Source organism: Kryptolebias marmoratus, linkage group LG13 (genome assembly GCF_001649575.2).
Source record: "Kryptolebias marmoratus isolate JLee-2015 linkage group LG13, ASM164957v2, whole genome shotgun sequence".
Classification (NCBI taxonomy): Eukaryota; Metazoa; Chordata; class Actinopteri; order Cyprinodontiformes; family Rivulidae; genus Kryptolebias; species Kryptolebias marmoratus.
In genome coordinates, this window is record NC_051442.1 from 23,618,264 (window position 1) to 23,629,760 (window position 11,497).

Consider the following 11,497-nt stretch of genomic DNA (forward strand, 5'->3'; position numbering starts at 1 on the left):
ATGGCACAGGACTGGTATTGATCCTGACTGAAGGCAATTTGGGACATTTGCTGTAAAAGCCACCTAGTGGACGGTGCAGGAAAGGCGCGAGAGCATAAACTGTGGTCGCCAGAGCTCCCGCGATTGCAAGAGCTCCCGCGGTCGCAAGGCCGGAGCGGCGCTGAGCTGCGAGGGCCGCCCAACGCTGCTTGCAGCTTTAATTTCAGTTTGAGTTTATTGTTTATTTTATTCGGTTATCTTGTTCCTTGTGTCTTTGTTCCCTGTGCCTCAGCCATCATTCACTTTTCCTCAGTCTATCTCTCGTTCTCCTGCCTTGCCCATCTCCACCTGCCAGCAATCGTCATCACTCACCTGCACCCACTTACCTGGTCACCCTCTGTGTTTAAAACCTGGTCACATTCTCTACCTTGCTGCCGGTTCATTGTCACTTGTCACCTCCTTGTCGTTTCATGTCTGGCCTCCTGTTGCTCCTTCGTGTTTTGGATTTTGTTGTGTCTAGTTTTTGCTGCCACGTCAGCTCTTTATTTTTGATTCTTTGTAATAAATTAGTTTTCCTTTTTTACCATGAGTCTGCAATCTGGGTTCACCTCCTGTTCCCCACACCATGACAGAGGAGGTGCGTTTTACTGTACATGTTAACAGAAATGTTTATGATTCATATGTAAAACTAAAGTTGATATTACACTTTGTTAAACCTGTTTTTACCTGTTAGTTATTTCTGCATGTTTAGGAATTAATGGTGTATTGTGTAGTACAATACACTGTGGGATACTGAACCTTTTCAAGTTGTTTTTAATTAAATTGTTTTTAAGTATTATGTGTTTTATATTTTAGCCTGTAGCAACAAAGAAAACAAACCTGCAGGAAAGCTGCAGAGAGCTTTCAGTGGACCTTTCTCAGCATCTCCCTGAAAGTGAAGCTCAACTCTCCAGCTCCAGGTTCAAACAGGGCATTGTGAGACCCTGGAATGACCTGGAGTTTTTAAAAATTACTTTTTCAGGCCTTAAAAAAACTGCATGTGTGTGTGCATACACAGCACACAAAAATATCAAGAAATAATTGATCTGGCATATACAGAAGGCTCAGGATTATGTGTGTATATGTGTGTGAGAGAGTGAAATAAATTGAAATGAACAATCAGGCTTGTTTCTTTATTAAAATTTGAAATGTACTGAAATATACATTTATTAATATGCCATATCATATGTCTGTCTTTGTTAAAGAGCATAAAACAAAATATTTCAGCATGAAAGTCTGTATTTTTAAAGTGTGAAAGCTTCCTGTATCATAAGTATCTCTGCTGTTTGTAACTAACCAAACTGTGTGAAAATCGGGTAAAGAGAGTTCTGATTATTTTAGTTGGACATACAGCTTCTTCAGTACAAAGAAATGAACTGGGGGCGGTGCATGAGGGACCCAGCCAAGATGGCGGCCGCGCTGACACATTAGCTCCAATAGACAGCGCCAGTCTTCGAAGTGTCTACGTAAATAATTTGTGTATGGTGGCTGGTAACAAGCTACAATTTGTTGTTTGCTAGCACTCCTTACCAAACTTCTAGGCCACCTACACATGAACAATTAAATATTAAAATCAAATTCTGCCCTGTTGCCCGTTTTTCCATTTCGTGTTTTTGATCTGAGCCTAAAAATGAAATATGAAAAACCAGGCATTTTTTCTTTTTGGTGTTATAATAAAAAATAAAAAAACCAGTCAGTTTTTCATTATTTGATTTTTGATTTCTTATTGAAAATGGAAAGAACGAATGATACACAGATTCTTTTACAATGCTATTGCAGTATCTTTAAAAACACTACAAACAAACTTACCTTGGTTTAGTAGTAGAGCTAGGAAGAAAAAGAGACAGCGCCTCAATACATCATTTTAGTGGCCTCATTTTTTAAAATAAAAACAATCGTGTACAACTTGTTTACCACTTTGGCATCCAAGTCCAAACTGTTTATCTTTTCTTTCATTTGAATCTACTAAAACCAAGCACTGAGAAATTCTAGCTGGTAGAACTGAGTCCTTTGTTTTTTACTGACATGCACATATCCAGTTCCTCCATCATCCAGTGTATTTCCCTAAGGTTACTAAAACAATACAATCATAAATGGCTTCAGCACCTGCGTTGTAGTGAAACAGATATAGCAGCCAAAAGCTGAGTGTAATCTTAAATTACTGACTCTGACGTCTGTGTGCAGCTTTACACACGCAATTGATTAGCTGATCTTCAGTGTTGCTACAGTCAATTTAGAATTACTTTTAGTTTTATTGAGAGAAAAAAACTGGTCCCTCATATTACATTTATTTACAACCAAAATAACAAGTTGTTGATCAGAATGATGATGTTTAAACTCCTTGTAGTCTTACCAGAAAATCCTCGCTTCAGCCACTTGGGGTCTTCAAGCACGATGAAGAAGTTTTCCTGCTTCTCATATTCTTCCATGTTTAGAATCCGAACCTGTAATGTCTGACTGGAAAGGTTCATGCAGACACACAGACAAATACACTCATCTTTATCTCTACAACAAGTGAATTACATGCTCTTAAACGTCTGAATACTATGCTTCATATAAACCTGGTTTTACTGTCACCACGCATGCTTTAATGCAAAAGGTATTGTCATATAATTTACAGTAAAAGTATTATTAATGCTCCATGTTATAAAACAGTCCTTCAATTTATTGTACAATTTATTTATGTGCAAAGGGTTTAAACAACTTGAAAATTTAATGGGAAATGAGCCTGTCAGTTTACATTGGGTGACTGGTTTCCAGCAGCTAATCAGATACAGGATTATCTTGAGGTGTCAAATCATCAGGTAATTCTGTCTAAAAGGACATCCTGGAGTGCGTCATCAATAATCCACAGAACAGTTTCATTGATGGAGCCCTCTTCCCGAAAGCAGAAAAACAAGCCAAAGAAGTTCAAACAGAGAATGACCAAGTCCTCTGTGTTTCAACAGAGAAAATTATTTTATCATGAGTTTATGTATATTATTCCCAGATTTCAAAGCGCATCTAAACATATTCAGTTTCTGTATTATTTAGCTCCCAAGACATCACCTAAAGTATTAAATGAAGAATGTGAACAGAGATGGTATTTATCTAACTTTGGATAGCGCTTCTCTTATTTCTAGGAATCCGGCTGAATTTATTAGTCACCCAAATTATTGTCAATCAAGCTCTGCTGCTTTACCTCCATAAACCCCCTTCCCCCAAACACTCATTCAGACAATGTCATCTCAACAAATAAACTAAAAATCATCTCAAGAAAAATAATCATAAAAATAAACATTGTTACTTTAACAAAACAGAAGACTTAAATGTGAATTGTTATCTTATTTAAGTCTTTATTAGGTAATGACTTGATAACTGATCACCACACTGACTTATTTTCTCTTACAAAAACCTGACTGCAGCAGTAGAATTATGTATTAATAATTCATCTCCTGCCAACTCTCTAAATTTTCATTTTCCTTAAACCAGTGGTTCCTAACTCTGAAAAGCAGGGAAACAATGAAAACATGCAGGATAGGGTTCCTCGAGGACCAGGGTTGGGAATCACAACAGACTGAGGAGGAAGAGTAGCTGCTATTTTTCAAACAGGATCATTAGTTATAATTCCTTTGAATCCTTGACTTTCATATTTTATCATTTAAACTTGAAGTAAGAAAAAAAAACACTTTTACAACTTTGTTGTAATTTGTCCATTTGGCTTTTATTCTGACTTTTTGAATAAGACTTATTATTCAATACTGACAAAGTCATAATAGTGGGGGATTTTAATTTTTTAATATAAACTTCTAACTGTATATTATTCATCCATGTATCCCTAAGTAGTGATGACTTCATAAGATTTTAATACATAAAATTATTTCAATTGGACAGAAAACTCACACCGCTTTACTTACTATTGCCACTGGTTCATTATCAAATTAAGTAGCTTTAGAAGTGTCACTAGAACCTGATGTTTAAATTGCATATGTCCTGTTGAGCTGTCTGAGTTATCAAAAACAATAGCTTTATCTAAACCATCAACATATTTGCTAAAATCCAACACTACCAGATTTTTGAAAGAGGCATTTCCCCTAATTAATTTCCCCATTTTGGATTTGAATAAATTGTCTTTAGTGAATAAATATGTACCACAGGCCTTTAGGGTTGATGTAGTTAAACATTTACTGAAGAAATTCAATCTTGATTCACAAAGTAACACATTGAATAGCATCTCTTAATCTGAAAATACATTAAAAAATAAAATATTAAACACTCAGATTCTCAGCTAGGTGAGTGTTAGAGTGCTCTTTATACAAAAATGGCATAATTATTAGTGTTTGATAAATGCTAGAGGGCATTTCAATAATTGCAAATGATGACATTTTTCTATTCATGAATCATGACCTATATGGTTTTCCATACATCCACAGCTTGCTCCCACTCTTTCTGTCTCCACTGTTGCCATTGATCATCTGGAATGCAAAACTTTTTCACACAGCTAATATGAAACAAACACGCAGGTCTTCAAGCTCCTGTGTTTCATCTAAATTAACTATTCTTGCTTTGATTTGTTGTATAGTGCTTTAGATAACCTCGTCATTTACTTCTTTTCTGTTGTGTCAGCTAGTAACAAGCAATTAAAAAAAACGTGTGCCCCCTTTGTGATTAGAAGTCTGTGGCTAATGTGTTCATCATCCACTTACATACACCAAACCCTAATGTCTGTAGGGAGACCGCAATGAAGTGAAGATTCAACGCAATCTGCTGGCTTCTTTACAAAGATAACTTTTACTAACTGGCTCTTTATAATTTATGTGAATGTTTTTGTACAGTACTCCAAGACAACTTTTGTTGTGACTTGGCGATATATAACTGAATTGAACTGAATTGTATCACAATTGTTTGGTATGAATACATGTATTGTTACACCTCAAGTGTTCACAGAATTTTTTCAGAGAAAAAAACAAACAAAGTAGTTAGCAAGTTTATTGGTGTCAGGGATCTGTTTATTATCTTATCATATGTACATTTTCACAAACGGATGAAAAGCTTCTAAATACTGTGTTATGTCTGACTGTTGCAAATAGTGGATCAAAAAATCCATGTCTAAGCAAAATGATAAAATATACTGCCTGGCCAAAAAAAAAAAAAAAGTCACCACCTGAACATAACTAAGCAAATAGGTACAAGCCTCCTATTGGATAATTACTGCATGGGTGATTATGTTTCAGCTGGCAACAAGTTATTTAACCCCAACTGGTGCAATAAGCTGCTTCTCATTTTTTAAACAACCATGTCGAAAGACACATCCCGTGGTCGTGGAAAAGATGTCAGTCTGTTTGAGAAGGGTCAAATCATGGGCATGCATCAAGCAGAGAAAACATCTAAGGAGACTGCAGAAACTACTACTAAACTACTAAAATTGCATTAAGAACTGTCCAACGCATTATTAAAAACTGGCAGGATAGTGGGGACCCATCGTCTTCGAGGAAGAAATGTGGCCGGAAAAAAATCCTGAATTTTGGCTGTCCCGCATCACCCTGTGCTTTGTATTTTTCATGCAAAAAAAACACAGCCTTTTTGTCACTTTAACGCTATATTTAGCAAATTTTCAGATCCCTCAAGCATTTTTTTAAAGCGACTAGTGACAAATCTAGTGACTTTGGCGGCTAAATGTGAGAAAGCACTCATTCTGCAGCGTGCCGTAAGCCCCGCCTACTTCCCCAAGCACTGACAGCTGTCAATCTCACAGCAGAGTCTGGCAAAACTTTTTATATACAACTGTATTTATTTGGGCAGGCAGACTTAAACACAGATAATGTAATACTTAAAATGTGAATGTGTGTGTGTGTGTGTGTATGGTTGGGGGGAGGGGTAGTGAAAGGGGGGAGGGGTTCACGCTATGTTGTCCCACATTGACATTCCCAAATGTTGGCAAGTATGACAAGCCTGTGGGGGCAGTGCCATGGTCTGGGGTTGCTGCAGTTGGTCAGGTCTATGTTCAGCAACAGTATGTGCTCAAAGAATGAGGTCAGTTGACTACCTGAATATACTGAATCACCAGGTTATTCCATCAATGGATTTTTTTCTTCCCTGATGGCATGGGCATATTCCAAGATGACAATGCCAGGATTCATCAGGCTTGAATTGTGAAAGAGTGGTTCAGGGAGCATGAGACATCATTTTCACACATGGATTGGCCACCACAGGGTCCAAACCTTAACTACATTGAGAATCTTTGGGATGTGCTGGAGAAGGCTTTGCACAGCGGTCAGACTCTACCATCATCAATGCAAGATTTTGGTAAAAAATACATGCAACACTGGATGGAAATTAATCTTGTGACATTGCAGAAGCTTATCAAAACAATGCCACAGCGAATGTGTGCCATAATCAAAGCTAAAGGCAGTCCAATGAAATATTAGAGTGTGTAACCTTTTTTTTTTGGTGGCGACTTTTTTTGTTTGGCCAGGCAGTGTATTTCTATGACTATTTGTTTTGGGGGAGTTTTTTTGTTTATTTGTTTAGTTTGATTGATTATTTCAGTTTAGACTTGCGTACACCACCTTTCATACAATAACCACTGGAGATAGGCACCAGCTGTACCGCAACCCTGCCTATAAAGGCGAATAAAGAAAATGGATGGATGGATGGATGGATATTCAAAATTGGCTTAAAGACTTGTGTTAAAAACATGGAGGAGAAATCAGAGATAGATCAACACTGACATAGCTACAAACTGGATAACAAAATGTAGCTATTACTGTTAGCTGTACCTCACCTGGTTTGTTCATTGGTAAACTCCACCTCACCTCTGGCCTCCTCATAGTCCACTCCAGCCTTGGCATTACCGTCTTCTGTATGGTATGGCACAGCAACTGTGCCTCTGGAGCCAGAATTCCTCAGCACAGTCACTGTAAGGATGCCAGTGCTCTCACTTACTCTCAGCACCTGCTGCCCAAAAGTGAAGATTCCAGCATGATCATCATCCAAGATAGTGATAATGGCAACCAGTGGCTCTACGAGTCTACCCTTGGGTGGGGTTCCTGTGCCTTCATTTCCTCCCTCTTCTAACCTCAAATTCCGAAGATGTACAGAAAAATGCTCATCTTCCTCAAAGATATCATCATCCAAGATGCCTACCTACAAGGTGAAAGAGATTGTCTGGTCACAAGCCTCATAAACATATATTCACATATTACATAAAAACATGTGGTGCACATGTCATTGTTTTCTTACCACAAGTAAAAAATGTACATGCATGTTTAAAAATACACACACCACTTAGATCAGGCCTTTTTCTGTCCCTTACTGGCTCAATAAAAAGATCAATAAAAAGATCATAAATCAGACATACTAAATAAGTGCTTATTTCATATTCAAATCAAAATATTCTACTTATTTGAAATTGGCTACTACTTTTGTATTGCTCTCATTCTGAAGGCATTTTTTTTTCAACTATGTTAGCAGCCTTGTGTGTGTGTAAGCAGCAGGACTGCACTTGTAAACAGAGTTTATGAGAGATCTGAGTTACTCTTATGTCAGTACACGCTAAAAAGGCAAAGACAGATATAGACTAGAAGCATTCAGAGAGCTCAAACCTCCATCAAGGTCATAACATCAATAAAAAATAGAACCAGATAGTGTTTTGGATCACCACCAAAAATTGATAAATTATTTCTTCTGACAACCCCAACATTTCTTGAACATTTCATCAATATCTGTTCTTTAGTTTTGAAGTAATCTTGCAAAAACACAGACAAACAAAAAAACCCAACAACTAACACTACAGAAAACATTAACTTCTTGGTGGAGGTAAATATAGGCCTTTTTTTAAAAAGATATGGAGTTCTAAGTATGATTTCCTAGGGATGTGAAGTTGAATCGATTTGAATCAATTCATAGATGTGCATGTGCACGATGCGACTGCATTAGTAGAGCAGCTCTGTACCAATGTAGTTTTGGAAATAAATCTAGATGCGTTGGTCTATTATATCCCTTTACCAATAAAATCTGATCCCTTTAATAATTAAAAGTCTGCAAGCAGGTTTTTTTTTTACACTCAGGCATCCACTATAGAAAAATGACAGAAAATGAAAGCGTAGTTTTGTTTGTGCATGAAGAATGAAAAGTGGACAGCTCTTCTGGCTGATGTTGTCCAGTTGACATCATCATGCCATAATCTCCAGTTCTCACTGGAGCTGTTCACAACAGAGTGTGAAGCAGTTGTGATGAGGATCAAGACCTCCAAATTTGAGGCCAAGGTCCTCAATCAGAAAAGGGTGGACTGCTCTCTCTGGGTTGGGAGTGAAGTGTTGCTTCAAGTGGAAGAGTTTAGGTATCTCAGGGTCATGTTCATGAGTGAGGGAAGAATGGAGCGTATTTTACCACAACAGACTGTACCAGAGTAGATATATGGATAGATGTCAAAAATTGATTGTTAGTTAATGTTAAATATGTCCGGTATCTTCCCGCAAAAGGCAGAATTCTGAAATGCAGAAATACAGTGCCCCAGCTGTTTATGGCATATGAACAACAGAGAAGACACATTGAAATGGCACTTTCTGCATTGAAAGCCAGTGTTTGGAAGTACTTTGTCTTCTATGATGTTAAAGGGAAAAATTACATTCACAAGAGTCACACTTTTTTAAAGTTGAGTGCACGTTTCCACCTGGAGGAGGAGAAAAACTGCTGGTTGTTGCTGCCACTGCCACTAGACTGAGACTGGCGACTAGCTGGCAAACGGCATTCACAAAAAAGTCTCCAGAATGTATCAGAATGTTTGCAGCATGATGTGAGATGGGCACCAAAATAATGTGTACAGCTTAGAATACCGTTTTCCAAGCCGTGAACACAAAAATGGGCTGGCCAAGTGACCACACAACTTGCTGGTTGCTTAGTCACAAACACCCAGGATTCAGAGAGAATGTAACGAAAAGTTTGCCTGTTTTTTTTTTTTTTTTTTACAATTTTGAGTTGTTAACTACTGTCCAACAAACAGCCCAATGAGATAACACCTTATATTGCACTCTTTGGAGCCATGGACATGATCATCCTAGGTCTTAGATGCTAGGACAACCAATCCCACCACTCCACAATGAGAAGCTCTATAGCAAGGATCAAAAACAAAGTGGCGAAAACACTGAAGAAAGTGAGTCAGATAGCTCTAACATGATGCATCAAGATGCATCCATAATCATTTTATAATCACATCGCGACCCTCCAAACCGTAATCAAATCAAATTGTGTGAGGTGGCTAAAAATTCGCACCCGTACTTATAACAGGGAACAACAATTTTTTTAACAACAATTTTCTGTGTTTTTGTTGTTGTTGTTGTGTCTGAACCTTGGGCCAAACTGGGTGATGTTGGAGCTGGACAATGTTCCTGAACACAACAGTAAATCTACAACAGAGTGGCTAAAAAAGAAAAGGTGTTGCAATGATTGGGTCAAAGTCCAGACCTCAACCTAACTGAAAAACCATAACAAGAAAAAAAACTCAAACAACTAAAGCTATAATGTAAAGAAGAGTGGGACAAAATTTTGATTTCTAATGAAGTTATATGTAAAACAATAACTTTAAGTTATTGCTGCTAAAGGTGGTTCTGCAGTCTTCTGTATTATGAAGTAGAAACATCTCAAATATGCAGGACAATTGATCCTGAGGACCAGAACTGTAAACACTGACAGAAGATTTCTTATTACCTTGATCTCTTTTCGGGTTTCCCCTGGTTTAAATACCAAAGTTCCCTTTGTAAATTCATAGTCTGATCCAGCATTGGCAGACCCATTTTCTGTACAGTAGTCCACATAGAATGTGTCCTGGCCTGAGCCACCATAAAGGATCACTCCCAGAGTCAGAGAGCCACAGTTTTCTGTGCACTGATATTGATCACTTTCAAAACAAATATGTGAGCATGTTGCTTTTTCAGCATCCAGTCCTTCAGCACGTCGTCTGTGATCAGCAGCATGTTTCTTTAATATGTTTCCTGTTCCAATCAGCATGCGTGTTGCCTGGACACGGTAGAAGGCACGACTCTTCTTCTGGTGAACTAGGGCAGAGTAGTTTGCCATCTCAATCAGCTGGTCCAGGTCTTTGTCTGGGTGTTTTTCCTTCAGGTCTTTCAAGATACGAACCACCTATTTAGAAGAGTAAACTAGTTGTAATAGAAGGAAAACAAGCCAAGCACCACTCAAACTTCAGTCTTGCATCTTTGCAATAGAATCAGTATTTCCACTTCAGTCACAGGACTTACCTCCTCTTTGTTCTGGTCGAGTTCACTGCCTGTCTGCACAGACACTGTCACACTAGATGAGTTTCCAGGGCATGGACTGCCATCTGACAATTTTCCATCAATGATAATGTCAATGTCTTTGGAAGAACTGTCCCCTTCCATTTCCACCACTATGCCATGCCTCTTGTCAGCACGGTACCGCTTGTGCATGTATTTGTAAAAAAGTAACCGTCGGTCAGCAATCCAAGCCAGAAAGACACATAACGGGAAATAACACAGTGTCACTGCAGCTTCCCACACCTAGTGATACAAGCAACATGACCATTAGATAATTTAAACATTTGGCTTATGACAAATGCAGTAGGGTTGGGCGACCGTCTAAAAGTTTTTCCACAGGTCATCACAAGTCCAACAACTAACAACAGAAGATATACTCACATAGCTGTCCTTAAACATGCACAGACATGGCAAGCAAATTTATAAGGATGACAGCAAACATGTAATTAACTTCTAATGTAATGTCCTTATTGTCACAGCACTCAATTTTGAAAGCTGGAACCTTCAGGAAAACTGTCTTTAACCCACCCGTGGCCTTCGAGTTACAAGGGCTTTTCTACCTTTCTTCGTCTCTCTCCCTTTTGAGGGCTTCAGGAGGGTTAAACAACTTATTTTCCTGCAGAACTAGAGAGCGTGTGCTTGTGTGTCACCACAATCATTGTCAGTTTAGTGACAAATCAGTGAATAAGAACCAATTGAGAAACTTGGGGTTTATATTCATTAAACCTCTCCATCCATGGGGGCACAGGCACCTTTTACTGATAGCAATAATATAATTACTGTAAATTCCAGACTGCCAAAAAAATCAGTCAGACAGCTGCAGCTGATCCAAAATGCTGCTGTTCGTGTTCTCACTAAGACCAGAAAAATAGAGCACATCACCCCGGTTTTTAAAGTCCCTACACTGGCTCCCTATAGCTCAGAGAATAGACTTTAAAATACTTCTATTAGTTTATAAATTGCTGATTGGTCTAGATTCAGGGGTGGAAATTAAAAATTTTGTCCACCAGCCACTGTGGCTGGTGGACAAAATTTTTTACCAGCCACTCAAATATTTTACCAGCCACTATTTTTTGTTGTGACAAAAAGTTATTTCATATGATGATGATGATGATCGACGCGGGTGGAAGCAGTTGTGGTGCCCTACAAGCTGACTACTCTTGAAAAACAGAAAATAAAATAGCTTCTCATCACAACACCTAGTT

General features: G+C 38.2%; 1 protein-coding gene across 1 annotated transcript in view; it reads right to left on the minus strand.

Moving 5' to 3' along the window:
• Positions 1-11,497, minus strand: part of slc8a2a (solute carrier family 8 member 2a) — a 51,627-nt gene that overhangs the window by 20,589 nt on the left and 19,541 nt on the right. Inside the window, exons 5-8 of the mRNA XM_037979122.1 lie at positions 10,257-10,535; positions 9,706-10,140; positions 6,782-7,143; positions 2,372-2,475 (exon numbers count right to left, since the gene is read on the minus strand). Of these exons, the coding sequence (XP_037835050.1) occupies positions 2,372-2,475; positions 6,782-7,143; positions 9,706-10,140; positions 10,257-10,535 (1,180 nt within the window). The remainder of the gene's footprint in view (positions 1-2,371; positions 2,476-6,781; positions 7,144-9,705; positions 10,141-10,256; positions 10,536-11,497) is intronic.